Source organism: Citrus clementina, unplaced genomic scaffold (genome assembly GCF_000493195.1).
Source record: "Citrus clementina cultivar Clemenules unplaced genomic scaffold, Citrus_clementina_v1.0 scaffold_1, whole genome shotgun sequence".
NCBI classification, from domain to species: Eukaryota; Viridiplantae; Streptophyta; class Magnoliopsida; order Sapindales; family Rutaceae; genus Citrus; species Citrus x clementina.
This window is the reverse complement of record NW_006263303.1, coordinates 22,710,758-22,730,277: the sequence shown is the minus strand read 5'-3', so window position 1 is coordinate 22,730,277 and position 19,520 is coordinate 22,710,758. Positions and strand designations below refer to the sequence as shown.

At 34.8% G+C, this 19,520-nt stretch overlaps 4 protein-coding genes across 5 annotated transcripts; 2 read left to right on the top strand and 2 right to left on the bottom strand.

Annotated features, from left to right (window-relative positions):
* The first annotated feature begins 4,604 nt into the window (after nucleotides 1-4,604).
* On the top strand, nucleotides 4,605-6,394 carry LOC18055218 (protein O-linked-mannose beta-1,4-N-acetylglucosaminyltransferase 2). The gene is made up of 3 exons (XM_024177887.1): nucleotides 4,605-4,719; nucleotides 4,839-4,946; nucleotides 5,054-6,394. The coding sequence occupies exons 1-3, from the start codon at nucleotides 4,605-4,607 to the stop codon at nucleotides 6,208-6,210; spliced, it is 1,380 nt and encodes a 459-aa protein (XP_024033655.1). The 3' UTR covers nucleotides 6,211-6,394.
* Nucleotides 6,395-6,461: 67 nt separating this feature from the next.
* On the top strand, nucleotides 6,462-8,750 carry LOC18055217 (EGF domain-specific O-linked N-acetylglucosamine transferase). Its single transcript, XM_024177886.1, has 3 exons — nucleotides 6,462-6,580; nucleotides 7,309-7,413; nucleotides 7,585-8,750. The coding sequence occupies exon 3, from the start codon at nucleotides 7,770-7,772 to the stop codon at nucleotides 8,748-8,750; it is 981 nt and encodes a 326-aa protein (XP_024033654.1). The 5' UTR covers nucleotides 6,462-6,580; nucleotides 7,309-7,413; nucleotides 7,585-7,769.
* A 111-nt stretch (nucleotides 8,751-8,861) lies between these two features.
* LOC18055216 (ribonuclease 3-like protein 2) lies at nucleotides 8,862-11,239 on the bottom strand. Its single transcript, XM_006452370.2, has 4 exons — nucleotides 10,676-11,239; nucleotides 10,422-10,574; nucleotides 9,927-10,303; nucleotides 8,862-9,391 (listed from the first exon to the last, which is right to left on the bottom strand). Exons 1-4 carry the CDS (start codon nucleotides 11,078-11,080, stop codon nucleotides 9,214-9,216), a joined length of 1,113 nt encoding a protein of 370 aa, XP_006452433.1. The 5' UTR covers nucleotides 11,081-11,239; the 3' UTR covers nucleotides 8,862-9,213.
* Nucleotides 11,240-14,765: 3,526 nt separating this feature from the next.
* LOC18055215 (CCR4-NOT transcription complex subunit 9) lies at nucleotides 14,766-19,324 on the bottom strand. Of its 2 annotated transcripts, none has more exons than XM_006452369.2 (9): nucleotides 18,924-19,324; nucleotides 18,146-18,217; nucleotides 17,461-17,550; nucleotides 16,869-16,911; nucleotides 16,604-16,710; nucleotides 16,391-16,486; nucleotides 15,711-15,901; nucleotides 15,528-15,597; nucleotides 14,766-15,191 (listed from the first exon to the last, which is right to left on the bottom strand). In XM_006452369.2, the coding sequence occupies exons 1-9, from the start codon at nucleotides 19,107-19,109 to the stop codon at nucleotides 15,081-15,083; spliced, it is 966 nt and encodes a 321-aa protein (XP_006452432.1). In that variant the 5' UTR covers nucleotides 19,110-19,324; the 3' UTR covers nucleotides 14,766-15,080. The 2 variants fall into 2 exon arrangements, with proteins under 2 accessions (XP_006452432.1, XP_024033777.1); XM_024178009.1 differs by lacking the exon at nucleotides 18,146-18,217 and adding an exon at nucleotides 18,029-18,100 and having other exon boundaries at nucleotides 18,924-19,323.
* Nucleotides 19,325-19,520: the final 196 nt, after the last annotated feature.

Genomic DNA, 19,520 nt, shown 5'->3' with positions numbered 1-19,520 from the left:
CCCTCACTCTGGTCAAAAAAAAAAAAAATCAAGTGTTGTGTGGGAATGCTTAGCCTGCGTTGTGTTTAAATGGTGGAATGATGCAGCCCGTCACCTCACTGTAAAAAAAGGGGCGCGAATGTGGCATTAATACATTGGTTGAATGAAAATATAAATTAATAAAAACAAATCATATGGGCCAAGTGATATTTAATTCAACTAATCTTATCATGCCACATCAGTTTGTACAAAATAAGTTTGTACAAGAGTTTGTGGCTATATCATTACTCAATTAAATATCACTTGGCCCACATGATTTATTTTTATTAATTTATATTTTCATTCAACCAATGAATTAATGCCATGTCAGTTTGTACAAAATAAGTTTGTACAAGAGTTTGTGACTGTATCATTACTCCAAGCTTTATACACATGGTGTAAAGAATTCCTAAAAACCACTGAATTTTTTATTTTTGAATATGAATGAAGTGATATAATTGACAATTCGAAAACAATTTGATGCAAGTAGACAGAAACCGACAACATCTTTTTTTTCTTTTTTTTTTTTTAATATAGAACATCATGTTCAATTCTGTATACCAAATACCTTATCTAAAGAAACAGGAGAAAAAAAAAAAAAGAATCAGATTTTAGTCGTGTTTTGCTTTTCTTAGAGGAGTCAGAATTATTCGATAAAAGAAAAAAAAATGCTTAACTCATATTTCATCACCAACAAGTGAAACTTTTCACTTTCAAAGACACCAAATTGGGTATCATACATTCCCCTTTGCCAACAAATTAAAAGCCATATTCAAGAGCTTTAACTTCGCAAAATTAGAACAGATCAAGAGATACATCGAACACGTAATATTTTTTCCATCTCACAAGCAACACCATCTAAGTAATTTATAGTATACGGTTTCACTTACTTTCTTTTTATTGATTTATTCACGGTCGATCCATATGGTAACTTGGATACATATCAACAAAATGGAAGGTTTGTTCATTTCTTGGAGGAATCATATATTGGAGTCAATATTTATATTATTGGATCTCAAAGTGTACATAGAACCCTAACTACGACACAAATTCAAAGTTAAAAAAAAAAAAAAAAGGCTTGAGTTGAGGTTTATCTCCTTGACACTTTCCATATGTGTATAGATTATAGAAACTCATAGATGTAACTCATACATAAAAGCAAACTTATGAGTTATGGATTGCTCAAAATTCACTCTCCATTGACGTAGGGTAATATTCCTAATCCTGTATTATGAATTATAATGTGGGCGGCACTCATGCATGAGTTTGGTAATGAAGAAAAGAAAGAGTAGAACTCATACTAAAAAATTAGTTCATAAATAAAAGGCGTCTAAATTTTAAATACTTAGCATAAGTCATTATCAACTAAAGTGAGATATTATATATCCTTAACAATATGCATCGGGGTCATTTCGTTAACTAAAGGAATATCCCATTAGCTCTTGCCTGGAATGTCTTTTTTGTTCAAATAGCATATTTTGTTTTCTTAGATTTGAATTTTTTTTTTTTTTTGGGTCTTTCCTTCTTGTTATAAAGTCGATCCCCTGTTTCGTTTGTAATAACTGTGTGTGGTTGGAAGTGATTGACAGAGAAATAATCGAAATATTTTCTTATTTATTTCAAATCAGAATTCCATGTTGGGTCTTGTGGTGTTGGCCTGTTGGGGGGTCCATTGGAGGCTGCTCCTTGCGTAGATCCTTATCTTGCTTTTTCATGGTTCCCCATTGATATTCTTCTGGCATTTTCATATAGAGACAGCCATTTTAAAGCTCAAGAATTGATTCATGGTCTACTTTGCTCTAAAATTTTTGGAACACATGCGAGGCATATTATATCATTGACTCGTTATGACTTTTCCTATTTCCTATTTTCTCTTTAAAGTTTAACAGATATGGTTAATCATTATTAATTATTGGACACAATCTGGCTTAAGATTATGAATAATTAAGAGTTAATGATGACTAACCATAAAATAATACTGAAAATTCACTATTACTATTGACACTCACATTTAATTTAAAAAATGCCCTTCTTCCAAATAAGAGTTCCTATGGTTAAAAAGTATATAATGCTTATGTGTGGGTAAAGAATTTTGCGATAGAGAAAACTTGATTCTTTTTTTTTCTTTTTCTTTTTCTTTTTAAAGAAAAACATAGAGGTCTATTTAGATTTATATTTGGAAAATTTATAAAAATAACTCAAAATCTTTTGTAATTTTTACAATTGGTCTTTTAAAGTTTTTCCTATTATAATTAGTCAAACACAAGGTTTCTTCCCCAAATTACCATTTTCTATCAAACCAAACGTAACTTTTCTTCTTCCTCTTTATCAAACCAAACACAGCCTTTTATTCTTGAATCATCACCAGCAAATAGCAACGCCAAACGACGACGGTGAACGATAAAAGTAAATTCCGATCAAATACAACCGAATCCATCCGGATCCAACACTAATCTAATACGATTATAAGAAAGTGAAATATAGCCCAAAACCCAGGTAAGTTAATTGAAAACTAATTAAAAGGAAATTAGTTTTGTAAAAATATTGCGTATTAAGTGTTTGATGAAATGTTTCGTAGATTGTTTATACTTTGTTTTTACATCACTGAGTGTTAAGAGGTGTTTTGTCAACTTGATTTCGTGTGACAAGAGAGTTTCAGTGCAATTGTACGCGCCTGTCCCGCTAAATTTGTGCGACAGGCAACCTGTCGCACCAAGAGTAAGTTGTATCGAAACTGTCTTTTACTGCGACAGGCAGTAGTCGCAAAAATTTAGTGCGACGAGTTGCCTGTCACACCAACTTCACGTTAAAAAAAAATGTAACTTGGTGTGACAGGAGCGCACTTGTCGCGCAAATAAGGTGCGACAGGCGATCAGGTGCGAAGCCTCCCAGCACCAAGCCCACACCAACTTCAATCTTCACCCATGCACCACACCAACAACTTCACCCATGCCATCAACATCACAAACACTTCAATCTTCACTCACCAACAAGAAAACCATAACATAAAAGAAAAATAGAAAATAGAACATGCTTCAAAATCAAGGGTTTTTTAACCAACTTTTGATTTCAGATCTTGACTGAAATTTTGGTGATGTTGGCTACCAAGGATGGACTTCGGGAAGCCGTAGGCGATGAGTGATCACCTTGTGAGAGAAATCATTGGTTAGAGAGAGAGAGAGAGAGAGAGAGAGAGAGAGAGAGGAAGTTTGGTGAGAATGAGAGAGGTATTTTCAATACTTCAGAGGTTTTTGACTAGTGTTGATAGGAAAAAGTTTGGAGGGTTAAATGTGAATATTATAAAAGTTTTTGAGTTATTTTTATAAAATTTCCTTCAGATTTTTTACTATAATTGCTAGAATAAGGGATTTTACAAGATAGTGTAGGGGTGCCAAGAAGGGATTTCATAAGATAATGATGGGATGCCAATAAAAGCACTCATAATTAAAAACAAAGCATCATCTCGGCCCAGAGTAAGTGTGTTTGGGGCCTCTAATCCTTTGGTGAACTTTTCTTTAGGCCTTCGACCAGACTACATGAAATGATTCATGATTAGATTGAGCCCTCACAAGCCCTTTTGTTTTCCCACATTTGTGGCTCCTAATCCTATGACAAAATATGTCCTGTACTTGTGAAATCTTTTGTACATATCATAAATTTAGATCCTTTCAATGCCCAGAACTAGACTGTTTAAAACAATGGCGTAAAAAGCCACCAAAATACTTTGTACAAATGAACAGAATTTCACTCCTAGATTTATATAGATATGGGTATTTGTGCAATTACCAAGTATTTATATACTGTTTCTAAATAATCTTGAAACATGGGGACTTGGAGAAACTTATTTGTAATGGAGTTATAATGTAAATTATACCGATAAATAGGATCATATTTCTTAATACATTCACTAATTTCCCAGATTTGCATTATCATTCTGGTAGTTATTAGATATACATAAAACTCAACTACTGCCAGATCACGGACAGAAATGAACACGAAAAGTTGTACTTTGACCCCTTACCAACCAATACTGATTTATTAATAATCTAATCCGATTATTTTATTGAAAACTATGAACCTTGATAATCTCAAGCATCAGGATTGTGCTTAAATTGATTAAATTAGCATATTAAGTTTATATATTATATATATATAACAAGCTTATTGAAAAAATAAAATAATAAATAATAATAATTAATTGGAAATTGATTTTGTAATGTAGCCCATAAGCTTGGCAGCTGAAGTAAATAATGGCTGCTCATAAGTTGATCCAATCATGGACCAATTAAAAATCAATTGCTCATTAACAAACGACCCAAGAGAAAATTATAAATTATTATGCTAGCAGATCTCACCCAAAGAAACGATTCAGCAATACAGCTAAGGTGTCTCCATCAACTTTCTGATGCATCATTAAAGTATAACAGGAATATAAAGGTGGCTAACAAATTGATGAAAGATATCCAGACTGTTTAAAAGAATAGACACGCCAACAGAGGAACTAATTGCATGATTGATATTGTCTTCTTTAATTTCAATTATTTATAATACAAAATATTTGGAATAATTTTACATAATAATCAGAAATGGGGAAGGAGAAAAACAGGCTAGTGCTTACTGCAACTTCAGTAGCTTTCCTACTTCTTCTTGCCTGGCTTTTTGCTGTATTTTTTGCCTCAGATGTCACACCATTTGAGTCATGTAAGTATCATTTTCATTACATTTAGCATTAAAAAGAAAATGTGAACAAATTAAGTTTGGTGATTAGTTTAAGCTTATTGTTAATTAAGTTGGCTGAATAAAGTGATTAAATTATGAAGGGAAGCAGCAGTTGTTAAATTTCAGATGCAATTCCAGCAGCAAAAAGGATGCCAAAGCCATTGAAATAAGTGATTCTTTAGAGTTCCTGTTAAGGAGACTTGTGAGAGGTTCTTTCTTCTTTCATCTCTAGCATTCTAATAATACAATAAGCAGTATTAATGAAAAATGCAGATAGATGGATATGGTCTATGAAAATGTTTCAATGCATGTGCAGGTGAAAACAGGATCCAGCTTGACACAACAGGCTTCACTTGCGACACCGATATTAACTCTGAAGTGTGTGTTGCAAACGGACCAGTTAGGATTGCCAACAATTCATTAACAGTTTACATTGAATCCTCTCAATCCCAAGTTAAACGAGTGATTAGACCATATCCTTCGAAACTTGCACTGGACTATGTTACACCAGTACAAATAGTTAATGGAGATGCTGATCATTTACCTGCTTGTCATTTCATTCATGATGTTCCCGCTGTGGTTTTTTCTACTGGTGGCTTTGCAGGAAACCAATTTCATGAATTCAATGAACTTATCATCCCTTTATTCATCACCAGCCGCCATTTCCGCTCCCAAGTCAAGTTTGTGATCATAGACTATAAACCCTGGTGGGTGAGTAAATACAGCAACATTCTCTCGCTTCTGACTCGTTACGAGGTTATAAATCCAGCAGCAGATGGCAATGTTCACTGCTTTCCCGCAGCTGTTATAGGGCTCAAGTACCATGGCTTTTTATCTCTCAACAGCACCGATATTCCGGGAGGGTACTCAATGGTGGACTTTAAGCGGTTCCTAAGAGAAGCATATAGTCTGAAAATCAAGAATGTTTCCGAGATACAGAGAGAAAAACCAGTTCTAATTTTCATATCTCGTGGTAATTCAAGAAAGTTCCTAAATGAAGATGAAATGGTGGTTATGATCGAGGAATTGGGATTCCAAGTTGTTGTGACAAGGCCTAATAGGATGTCAAATTTGAACAAATTTACTGAGGTGGTGAACTCATGTAGTGTACTGGTTGGAGCACATGGTGCTGGTCTAACAACTGAGCTGTTCTTGCCCGCAGGGGCAGTGATGGTGCAGGTTGTGCCACTGGGGCTGGAGTGGGGTTCAACTTACTATTTTGGTGTACCGGCAAGAGAAATGGGTGTGCAATACTTGGAGTACAAGACTGAACCAGAGGAGAGCACTCTCAGTGAGACTTACAGTCGGGATGATCCTATCATTACTGATCCAGCATCATTATTCGCAAAGGACTACTTTGCTGCAAGGGCTGTGTATATTGATGCTCAGAATTTGAAGATCAATTTAACAAGGTTCAGGCAGACAATTGTTCAAGCAATGGAACATATTAGAATGTCAAGTCCTCTGGACTGAGGAATTGCAGTTTCGAAAATGATACTTGTAATTTGATGAGCAGTTAAGTAATACATATAGCAAAAAATGTCCCATGCAATCATCTACAGCATGCATATCATCATTTTTTCCCAAGTATATAGTAGGCATTATTACAGGGCTTTATTCCTATCTCAAGTAAAAAAACCAACCATTACAGACACAATTACTTGTAGGCCAACTTAATGATTCTTACCATATCTCCTATTGATGACAATTTTGCAATGAAATCCTACACAATAGGGGTATACTATGATATCATGAGAGGATTATCCAGCACAATCATAAACAAGGAACACGACTACTTACATCATACAAAGCAGACGATTTGGAGTTGCACCTTGTACTGAAGGTATGTAGGACCCTCATCTTTCTCACTTCTGCAATTTCTAGGAAAGAGAAGAGAATCAATAATTAAATGTCTCATAGAGAAAGATGAAAGTAGGGGAAGACTAAGATAATGAATTTCTAGCAAGAAAGGTGTGATTTTTTTAATGAAGGAAGATGAGCAATATAAACTCATGAGCAGTCAGAGAAACTTAGAAAATGTCTTTATAGCCCATAGGCTTGCCAGAAGAAGTAAACGATGGCTAATGATAACTTGATTGAATAAACAAGCAATTAAGAATCAAATACTAACAACTCCTGAGAAATTAATACATAAAAACTGAAGCTGTAGAAGAACTTACCCACAGAATGATTCTGCATATAGCTAAGTTGTCCCTTTCCATGGTCAAATACATTAAAAGAATACCATTAACAGATGCAAGCTATCGAAACAAATAGACTCACCAACTGATGATTATTTTCGCTTAAGTGTGGTGGAATTCTCCTCCATTATACAAGTCTAAAATAGTTATAGAGAACAAGGAATGGGAAAGGAGCAAAAGAAGATGGCGCTTGGTGCAACATCATTCGTTTTTCTTTTTATTCTTACATGTCTTTATGCTGCTCTCTTCACATCAAATTTGACACCTTTTGAGTCATGTAATTTCCTTAAAAAACCTGGCAAAATTAGATACGGAGATTTTGAGTCTTTGGTTCATTACCTAGGCTAACTAGAGCTGTTTCATTTTGAAGGGAAGCAAAAGTTATCAGATTGGAGAGGTATCCACAACAAAAAGGCTGATAGAACCATTGAAATCAATGAGTCCGTGAAGCTTCTGTTAAGAAGACTTGTGAGAGGTTCTTTCTTCATCTCTGGGCTCTGGTATTCTTATATAAATTCACTGGCAGTCTCAACTTGCTTTCATGTACAAATATGTTTGGAAAAAAAAAATATAGTAGGTGAAATCAATTATGGTAAAGCTATTTATTTAATAACCAATGTAATAAAATCTTTCAATCTGCGTACAGGTGAAGATCGTATAAAGCTTGACACAACAGGCTTCTCTTGCCACACTGACCTTCACTCTGAACTGTGTCTGGTAAACAAACCGGTTAGAATTGACAACAGTGGATTAACAATTTACGTACCCTCCTCTCAATCCTACGTAAATCGGACACTTAAACCGTATGCAAATAGGGATGATGGGACTGCAATGAGTAGAGTTTCACCAGTGAAGATAGTCAATGGAGACGTAAACGCCCCTGCATGTCGTATCACTCATGATGCCCCGGCAGTTGTTTTCTCCTCCGGTGGTTTCACAGGAAACGTATTCCATGAAATAAATGAAGTTATCATTCCTTTATTCATCACCACCCGCCACTTCCGATCCCGTCTGAAATTTCTCATTACTGATTACAAGCCCTGGTGGGTGAGTAAATACAGCAAAGTTCTAACCCATTTGTCCCATTATGAAGCCATAAATCCAGCTGCAAATGGTAACGCCGTTCACTGTTTTCCAGGAGCAGTCATAGGACTTGTGTACCATGGCAAGTTAGCCCTCAACGCCACCGATATTCCCGGAGGGTACTCTGCGTTTGACTTCAAGCACTTCCTTAGAGAATCCTACAATCTGAAAATCAAGAATGTCTCCGAGATAAAGAGAGAAAAGCCAATACTAATCCTAATATCTCGTAAGAAATCGCGAGTGGTTTCGAATGAAAATGAAATAGTGGTCATGATGGAGGAGTTAGGATTTGAAGTTGTTGTGACGAGGCCTAACAGGATGTCAAATTTGAACAAGTTTGCTGCACTGGTGAACTCGTGCAGCGTTCTGGTCGGAGCTCACGGTGCTGGCCTGACAAACCAAGTGTTCTTGCCTGATGGAGCAGTGATGGTGCAGGTGGTGCCATTGGGGCTGGAGTGGGCTTCGACTAATTACTACGGTGCACCGACAAAAGAAATGGGCGTGCAATACTTGGAGTACAAGATCGAACCAGAGGAGAGCTCTCTCATGCAGACTTATGGAAGGGATCATCCAGTTATTACTGATCCAGCAAGTGTATTCGCTAAGGGCTATTACGCTGCTAGAGCTGTGTATATTGATGCCCAGAATTTGAAGATCAATGTAAAGAGGTTCAAGGAAACCGTTGTTCAAGCAAAGGAACTTATTGGACGGTCTAGTCCTCTAAATTGAGGAATTGCAAGATCAGAAATGATATTTGTAATCAGATTCAGTAAATAGAAAGAAATGAATAATATGTGTAGACTTAAAAGGCAATGAAACCATCTCACAGATTTAGCTACAGTTCACAAAACATTTATGCGTCCACATTTGGTCTTGGAAATCGCAAGCGATGTTACTGGCAATAAGACACAACTTCCTTTTGTTTTTTCAGTTATGTAGGTCAATAATAGGAAAAATCTGTACAGAACAATAATTATCATGGAGGAAAAACACCATGTTTTCCCAGCAATCTCAAGTTGTTAATGGATTGAAGCCAACTAAAATTACAGGCGATTCAATGCTGTTACAGGTACATCAAGCTCAATGGTGAATACAAGTATTAATATATTTCAGAACTGGACTTGCCGGTGGTATTATGTAGTCAAACGACAGTTCAGTCAGATGATAGTGGTTTCTAATTCCATTCATGCATTTAGCAGAGATAAGTGGATTCACGCAAGGCACGAAGCATCATGGAAGCGGCAGAATTCTCTGCATCCTTTACTCTTGATTTTTCATCTCCCGTGATAAAAAGCACACCATCTGTAGTTGCAATCTGAACTGCAGACATAAATTTCTTATCATGTGAAGGACCCTCATCTTTCTCAATCCTACAAATTCAAGGAAGGATGAAAAGGGGTTATACATCTTAGATGGAAGGGTGGGAAGGCTAAGAAAGATGCAGGGCATGAAACTGTTATATGAAAGAAGACGAGCAAGTATATGTGACTTATTAATTCAGAATTCAGACAAACTTAGTCAATTCAAATAAATGAATACAGCATGACATAATGTCACTGATGGACTGAAGAATTAAACTGCTGGACTGCATTGTTTAAGTAACTAAAAGAACACATCAAATGTAAATGATTCTGATACAAGCTAAAAGATACTGATATCAGCATATAACACAATATTTGTGAATTCAAACATACAGTATCCATAAGACCCACTCACAAATTTATGTTGGTATAAAATGTCATGAGATAAAACTACTGTATGCAGGCATCATCATATGCATATGTTCACAGCAGAATTGAAGATGCAAATTTATCTGTAAAAGAAGGATTAAAGTTAAAACGCAAGATTTTCCATGAAGTCTAACTAAAATTATAATTTAATTACTAATAGGTCATGGGTTCATACTTGTAACTTGGTTTGGGCCACTTCTTCTTTCCGCAGAGTTCATGCAATTTCTGTTTGGCTGCTTCAATCTCAAACTTCTCATCAATATCATCAAAAATTTCACAGACATCACAATTAACTGGCATTGATTGTGCTAACTTTTCCAAAGCTTCCCTTGCAGCATTAAGCTTAGCAATTTCCTTCTGCTCGGAAGAAGCCGAGGCTACAAAACTGCCGTCCACGTATACACTGGCAATATTTTTTCTGTTCTTTCTCCAGTGCTTGATATCAACTTGCTTTCCATTTTTCTGACATAACTTAAACAATAGTGTAACTGGTTGGGGCTGTTGCTGTAATTCTTCAAGGGTTACAATTGGCTCTAAAAGACCCCTAAAGATCTAGAAAACATTCAAAAGCAATTATCTTTAGTCAAAACTATAGAATTCTAAAAAAAAAAAGTCAGAAAGATTATGTATTAGTGTGCTGTTGAGAGATGATTTAAATTAGCTAACGGACCATCCAGAGCTTTTGGAGATCAAAATCAATGTCTACGTAAATTGCAGCCGCTATGGATTCAACAATATCGGCAAGAACCTTTGGTGCTTTTATTGATCCACCATACACAGCCGTATTATCTTCTTGGCTCACTGCTTCGGCAAACTCCCTAACCTGTAGACATTGGATCATAAGAAACTTTAAAGCTCTGCACTAATATTTCCAAATTAAAAAAAAGAGATAAGTAATTCAATAAATCAAACTTAAGACTATACCTTATCATCAAGAGCAGCAGCACTGTGTCTGACGAACTTATAAAATCCGTGCTTGACGGCCACGCGCGCTAATTTCTCGGTACTAATATTGGCGGCGCGTAGAAGCGACAGCTGTCCAGGATCCAACTGAGGGTAAGCCAAGAACACATAATTACTCAAGGCCAAGCCCAAGGCGGCATCGCCAATGAACTCGAGCCGCTGATACGACGTCGAATCGGTGTACGAGGAGTGCGTCAAGGCTTCTTCGAGGAGGCGTTTGTTTTTGAAGTTGTAGTTGATGATGTTCTCCACGTAGAAAACTGCGTCTTCCATCTCGGGAGACGGGAGGGAGGTTAGCATCGCCTCCTTCAGCAGCCGGTAATCGGTGACGGTGGCGCGTGGGAGCGTGAAGGACTCGGGGTTCATTATTTTTTGAGAGAAACAATGAGTCAGTCACCGGGTTGAGTGGACTGAAGACTCGGGGTTTTAGAAAAAGAGAAAGTTCCAATTGCTTGTGAGTTTGAGAAGGAATGTTGGCGCGTGACGAGGGAGAGGGGAAGACTTGGAATTCACAAGTCAAATTTGAAGTAGATTTTTTTAACTCTTTAACAAGTGAATGTGAACTGCGAACTGCGAAGTCGGTGACATCAGTAAAATTTTAAGCATGTTGTGAAAGACGCAATTATTATTATTAGGGAGCCCCTATATTACAATTAATGTAACATATACACTCAATAACAACCACACAAATAATGACGTAATTATTATTATTATTATTCTTGTTATTTATTTTAGAATTTAGGGTAAATAATGACGACGCAAATATAACTAGCGTATATTTTGTTTTTCATTTTTTCAGTTATCTTTTATTTTAATAAAGTACGAAATTTCATAAAATTATTTTTGTATTTCAATGATTTCTTCATTTTGTTAAAATAGAGATGTACTCACCTACCAAAATCTCAGGAAAATTACTTTTCACCATTAGAAGTATACCTATAAATATCAAGATTGAAGATAGTAAAAAATTAGAACTTTATAAAAATTTTCCAAATGTTGATATATGCCAACAATCACATGGTACTCTGGTACCTGACATTCTAACGGTTATTAAAAAAAAATGTCATAGAAGTGATATTTATTTATGAGTGCTTATTTGGTGTATTCCACGATATAGTATAATAGTTTTTTTTTAAAGGTTTTTAGTGTTTTATCAAAGTGCAGGAACCTTGGAATTTCTATTTATTTATTAATTAAATTATGTATTTTTTGGGTAGTTTTGGAAGAATTTATTATACCCTTTCGAAAAGAAAAAAGAATTGATTATGGTATTTCTTGCCACACTAATTACATGATAATCTTTTTAGGATTTCTAATACCAATTATCGGACTATTTCACATGCCATTTATTATTAATTAAATGATGATTAAAATTAAGTTTTAAAAGTCAATCATAACATTATTTATTTCCAAATCCAATCCTTATAATGAATGCTGCCAACTTGCCAACTTCTATTCTTATGTTTTGCAGTGGCAGTTGCAGTCCACGTCCGGTATCTTTTAAAAGCAAAATCTCAGGTCATCGCATGGCCTTTGGACAGCGGCATCACCCAATTCAGAACATCAAAGCCCGTGGCCTTGCGGTGTCTTCATTTATTATGATTATTGTTATTTATCCTTTAATAATTATTGAATGTGTTTCACACATTATCTTGTATTATATTATATGGAGATGGTAAAAATTCCCATGAGACGGGGATTTTAAAAAAAAATTTCCATTCAAAAAATATATGGAGATAATTTTATACTTAATTTTTTATTTCTAGAAGAGATGGGATGATTTCTCACCAAGCTTTTTATTTAGAAAAGAGATATGGAGGAGGTGGAATCCTCATTCCATCCCCATTTTTCTATTTTAATTTTTAATTTTATTTTTTTTAAAATTATTAATGAATAAATAATAAAATTTAAATTATAAAATATTAAATATTAGTATAAATAACAAATATCAAAATATTTATATTATTAAACTTTTAGGCCTAATTGACTAGTTATAGTCTTAAATTTATGTTCAGGACATTCAAAAGGCCGGATAAGATCCTTTTAGCCACAAAATTTTTGTTTATTATGATATTCATCAAATATTTTAACTTTTTATCTAATAAAAAAAAAGTGAAAGCAAAATCATAAAATTTAATTTTTAATTTTTAATTTTCAATAGCAGCCAGCAGCCACCTTATGTCTACTTTTATTAAAATTTTATTTTAATATAATTAAAATAAAATAAAAAACTAAAAATGTATTAATTATTTGAGGATTGAGAATTCTTGGGGATCCCTTATTATTATTCGGGGAGAGGACATGAATTTCATCAAGCAATTCTGACGGGGATGGGGAGAAGATGGGCACATATGCAAAATATCAAGGATAGGTATGGAGATATCAGTCCCCTCCTCTCCTGCCATCCTTAATATTATATTATATTAATATAAGTATATTATATTATATTATATTGTATTGCATTAATAATATATTATAATAATATTGTATAATGTTTGATGCTATACTATACTGTATTAATTTTTAGTTATATTATGTTAGTATCGCATTGTATTGTATTATCTTTTTGGTGATTAATTTAAATTCTATATTTAAAAATAATATTTATTAGTACTTAGAAAAATACTAAATATAGAAGTCTTAAATTTTAAAAATTTAATATTATTTTTATAGTATAAATATTGAAAAATTATAATTCTTTATAAAGATCAAAGCTTATATCCTTAAATTTTCGACAGTATAACATTTATTTTTTGAATATTTTCTAAATATATAAAATGTGAAATAATGATTGAAGTAAAATTTTCAATGAAATAACCTCGAAATAATATTACAACATTAATAAATAATTAAAACATTCAAAATTAGTTTAAAAATCATCTTATGAGTTATGACGATGGAATAAAAAATTTATATATAGCACAAGATAACTATAAAATAATAAATAATACGATAATTATAATATAATCACTAAGAAAGTGGGATGTACTAAATAATTCAAGTAATACTCATACATGTGATTCAACAACACTTACAAGCACCCCTTTTGTTACTTTTCTCTTTCTTTAAAGGCTTCTTTTCTTTTATTTTCAGAACTTTCAGGTTCTTTGTTGTTTCCTTCTTTTCTTTCTTTTTCTTTGCCTCCGTTTTCTTTTTCTTTCTTTTTCTTTTCCTTTGTTTTTTTTTCTTTCTCTTTCTTACAAATTCTGTGATTTCTCATAGAGTTATGTGACTTTGATTATGAGTAATGATAAACATTCTAAATTTTTATCTCAAATAATTATCTCAAAAGATGTCACGTTTGTTAGTTAATTGATAACTCTTTATAAAATTTTGAGTGAACTAATTATATCATCTCACTAAATAATTGATAAATACCACATCATTTGATTACTCTTAAATTGTTGAGTCTTCGAGATCCTTCAATGGTTTTGACGCCTAGATACTTTTGCATGCCGTCGTAATGGACGCCACAATATGCAAAGAATATGGCTACTTTTCGGTGCTTGTATAGCAGTTTTTTGGTGACGTAATCAGCGCTTGCGGCAGCGGAAGAGAAGTCGCGTTCGTCATTGGAGATGGTAGTTGTGGACATTTCCGGCCTTCTGGGATTTGGGGGTCTCGTTCTTATTGTGGACATTTCTCCTCCATTCTTCGTCTTCTTCAATTTTCTTCTTTTTTTTCCTCTCCCCTTTTCCCCTTTTCCACGCAATGAAGCATAATTACGACACCCCATGCAACCATGCAATGGACCGTAATTACCCCACACGTTTATTTTTGCGACATTTGAATGTATTGCATTAGGAATTTTATATGGTCTAATACAAAGTTAATTTTTAACCAAATATAGTATAGTATTTTATTAATACAAGATTATAATGCGGTTTAATGCTATGTGCCAAACACACCCGCCATTAGGTTCAATTCACCATCCATTTCAAAATCACCGAGAGAGAAATTTCAGTTTAAAGAAAAAAAAAAGAATTATTTTATCAGCAAAGTTTTTAACTCTGCAATAGGTAAATGGTGGGTCATCACGCACCCCAACACAGAAAATAAAGACGACAATTATTTGAAAGTTTTGAGCATGATGCCACTCAATGCAAAACAAAATAGCTTGATCACAAACTACTACGCTACAAATGAGAGGCAGATGACAAGTTATAGCTAACTCAGGTGATTAAACCAACTTTGTTGTTTTCACCCCTGACCTGATTCTCTCTTAAACACCCATTAATTACAGACACTAAACCACAGAAATTGACATAAACAAAAAGGTGAAAATGTTATGAATCAGCCTACGATGCGCAGTTTGGACGTGCAACTATGGGCATCAAATAGATTGAAAAATTGCTTTGCTTCCAATTCAGCTCACCAGCATATGATCAAATGCTGTTCCAGCCTGAAGTGTTGGAACTCGATTGACTCCAACATTATGAAGCAGCTGTTGCAGCCATCTCCTTGTTGTTGGATCTTCCTGCCAACATTGATAAAAAGCATAATGTTGGGGTGGGCCAAAAGCGAATGCGAGAGCACATGGAACCAAAAAAATGGAAAGCAACCTAAAAAGATTCAAGTCCAGCGCTAAGTTTGATGAGATAATTCTCTTTTGAAGAGATTATAAGTTGAGTAACTGACCCATTGGACATAAGGATCAAATTTTCAGTCACCTTCAAAATTTCATTCATTTGATATTCAAAAACTAAAGCTACACCATATGGAATCCAAACCCCTCAAATGCATGTGACTGAAGCTCATTCACAGGTAATGAAATATAAAGAGAATAATATAAACATTTACTAATGGCACTCACACGAAGGCAACTACTGAAGGTGGCATCTCTTAACATGTCTGGAAGGCAACTTCTTAGAGCATCACAAGCCCTGCGGTAGAACAGTCAAACAAAATGTCTATTAAGAACCTGAACTAGAAACTTGTGCAAGAGAATGAAGGAAACGAAATGGGAGCAGTAAGGAAATCTGTTTAGCTAAACCACCTCGGATTGTCTGACAATCGCAGATAACATCGAATAATATGCTTGAGCAGCCGCGAAGAAGGTTGCTCAGCAAGTGCCGCAACCATGTTCCCCAAAACTCGCCCTACTGCAAAAAACCTCTCTGCTGTAGTACAAATATAATCCAAGCCCACATCATCTAACAATATTTTCTGCACTATAAATGTCGCAACCTGCCATCACAAAGCTTTAGTCAAGCATTGATGGACCGTAAATTGGGACCATGTGTTTGAATGCAACTCCTTTCTCATCAAGGGGGAACTTAAAAAATGGGTTGGCTTTCGTCATAAATGTCAAAGTACAAAAACTGAGTCCATATCTACATATTCAAATTCCAATTTTATCATCTCCACCAATATTTGTCAATAGATGATTAAAATATAAAGCAGTAGCACTTTTGAGATCTCAATGGCAATCTGTCTTCTAAAAACAGCCCCAAAATACTTTCTGAGTGAATCCAGAATCAACTGAAATTAAATACTTTTAGCGGATTGACTGACGTTGTTGAATGACATTGTTTTCAACATACATTCCAAGCAGAAATTCCATGTCAAAAGAAACAACGCCTTTTCAGATGGTATTACAGATGAAACAGAGAAAATGGAAAATTTTAATATATAAAGCACTCAGAAAAGAAAAGGCTACAAATCAGCACACTCAACTGTTTTTGACAACTCGCTGCCCATCTCCATGGTCCGCAGGCAGAGTGGGATTATTTCTGTTGAAAGAAGGAAGCTAATAACTTCTGTGTCATCAACCTGAAATGGAAGGAGGATACAACAATCATCTTTATTAGAAAGAAAATACCTATCAAATGAAAATGGACAAGATAATATATGAATTGGAGCAATTCGAAGTCAGTGATGATTAAGTACCTTCACCAGGGCACCAATAACACCTAAGCTTGTAAGTCTCAAGTACTCAAAGGGCCTTGACTTGCTTGTTGTATTCAGGAAAGGGTACAAATACAATGGTATATGAGCTGCAAAGAGAAACAATCAGCTGCAAGAACCATCCCATGACAAATAAATGTTAAAATATGCATCTTCCTAAACAACCATCTCCTATAGAAAATTGTGGTGATTCTTGAATTGAAAAAGAAAAATCATCTAATGAATACAGCAAGATTACAAAGATTACCATTGAGAAACAACATCCTTGTGTCTGGATGGGAGGCTACACACTGTAAAATAACATTGTGAAGCATTAATAACTTTTGCCTCTAAATTGAAAAATACAGGAATTTACAGCAATTGAGATAACTAAATTCAACAGAATTATTTGCGCAAAGTCATTAACACATAAGTACAATAAGTGAGAACACGAGACATAAAACTTATATTTTTAAACCAGTTTGACTGACTTTCAATGCAAGCACGTGGATCTTCGAAAACTACCATTCCTTTACTGTAGTGTGCAGCTATTAATTCTTTTAACATCGTGCAGAATGAAAACTCACATCTTTTTGCTCTTTTGTCAGTAAAGAGACATTATTCAGGAAAATAAAACACGCAACATCCTAGTTCATATCCCAAAAATATAACATGAGGCAAACTACCACCAAGGATAGTGAAGACACTTGACAACAAAGATTAGACATTTAACTCTCTCTTGGATGCTACTTAAATACATATGAGGTGAAAACCAAAAACAATCCAATTTTTCAGATGTAACAATTAAGTCCAAGATGAATCAATAAGTTAATAGCAAAACGTCAAGAAATGAAACTGACCTGAAGAAGAGCAAGTGCATTGCAAACTCGGTTTGATTGTGCAGGAGTAAGGTTTGGTGGTGATAGAACAGGGTATATTGATACTATCTCCTGATAAAAGGTGGTAAAACATGTGAATCCAATATGACGAACAGAGAAAATAATAACTGACTACATTACAACTCAATTATTACTGCATTCCTGCACAGAGACAGATGTAGCACAAAAAACAACAGATGACCTTTCCGGAAGTTGATTATAAAGACAATAAGCAAATGCATGGCTTTCCATTAAAAAATCGTCCACTTTCCATTTTCCTCATAACCGTTCATCCTGCTGCTTTATAATTAATCCTTTCTCAAATTACGACATCAGAACAACATAAATTATCCCTAACTAAACATGTAGCATACCATAACTTTTATACAGAAAGGCAGAAGCTTCAGTAAGGGGGGAAAAAGTAATGAAAGAGACAAAGAGATTCGTTGTGTAAGCAGTATATTGCTGAATGAGCTATATAAAATTATGACAAATGATGGGGCTGAGGGAAGAAACACAAAAATAGAAGACCAACAAATAAAGAGCATACCTGTAATAATGCAGCAATAGTACCAAAAGAATTCCACAACAAGGGAGCCAAATCTTGAAATAATTCTCTCTTCTAAAAAATAAAAACAAAAACAAAACATAAGTTTATTAGGCATACCTGTATGAGTGCAGCTATAGTACCAAAAGAATTCCACACGAAAGGAGCCAAATCTTGAAATAATTCCTTGTTCTAAAAAATGAAACCAAAGGTGGACACTAGTTTATATACAGCACACAAATCTCAAACACTTAAACTGCATAAACCACATGATAGAACGAGCATCGGCAGCATGCATTCAAATACGTCAACTCTAGTCATTGGATAAATGAAAACCTGTCTCCACAGGCTATCTAATTCTTTGAAGCAAAATTTGAACAAGATGAATTATGTTTCAATTTCACTTTGGTTAACAACGTTAAAAAAACTCATTTGACAGAAAAAGAATTGGAATTCCCTCTTGATCTAACCTTTGAAGGTTTTGACATGTGTGCATTTCTATCCACGTTCTCTACTCTTTTATTATGTTCACGATTTTTACATACCAATCACATGCATGTATTTTCTGAGAGCTCAAATCAAGAGGGAATCCATCCTGATTTGAAGAAGGCCAAGAAAACACCAATGTTGGACAAAGACCCCCTTGAAACCAAATATAATCCTCACTGCTCTTAATCTTAGGATCATGAGAAAAGGAACCAAATGTATATACTCCTTAGCCATATTTACATGTTCAAATCATCAATCAAAATTATAACAAAATTGCATTGGCATCTCAAAACCCTAGCTTCTAATTCATAGCCAAGAAAATGTATATAAATAAGAAAGTAATAATAAAAGCCAAAACTGAGGCTCTAGGGTTTAATTTTTGTAAAATAAGAGGCGAAGATAAATTTACCTTTGATAATTCAAGAAGAGCGTTTTCTCTTAAATCAGGATTGCTTAGGTCGAGTACCAAATGTTCAGCTGACGCCATTTTCCGGTCCTTGTTCGCTCCAGCTCCTGCAGGGGCGCTAGGGCTCGAAGCGCTGGGCCCACCGCCGAACGGCACGTTCATCGACAGCGACTGTGGCAGATTCGCCATTCTCTCTCTCTCACTCAACTTCCTTGCGCTTTTTCTGCAAGTCTCCTTCACGGTATTAACAAAGCAAAGGGCAGAGACCGAGACAGACCGTTTCCTTCTTGCTGCGTCTTACTTCTGACGTCTGGAGAATCGGTGCCACGTGCTTTACATGCGCGTCGTGTGGTGAGACACTTGTGTAATAGATTTTGAACGTTACTGTGTTCAACTTTTGCTCCTTTCATTTTCTGTTTGCCGTTTGACGACCTTTTTGCAAAGTAATGTTAAATCTAGTTCCTTCTAAGAATTATGGCCAAATTGAAGGCAATCATATAAAAATTATTTTAATTTTTTTTTGCCCTTTGTTTGTTAATAAAGGAAAATGATAATCACTTTTTCAATTTCCATCTTATATTTGTTTATTTTACACTTTCG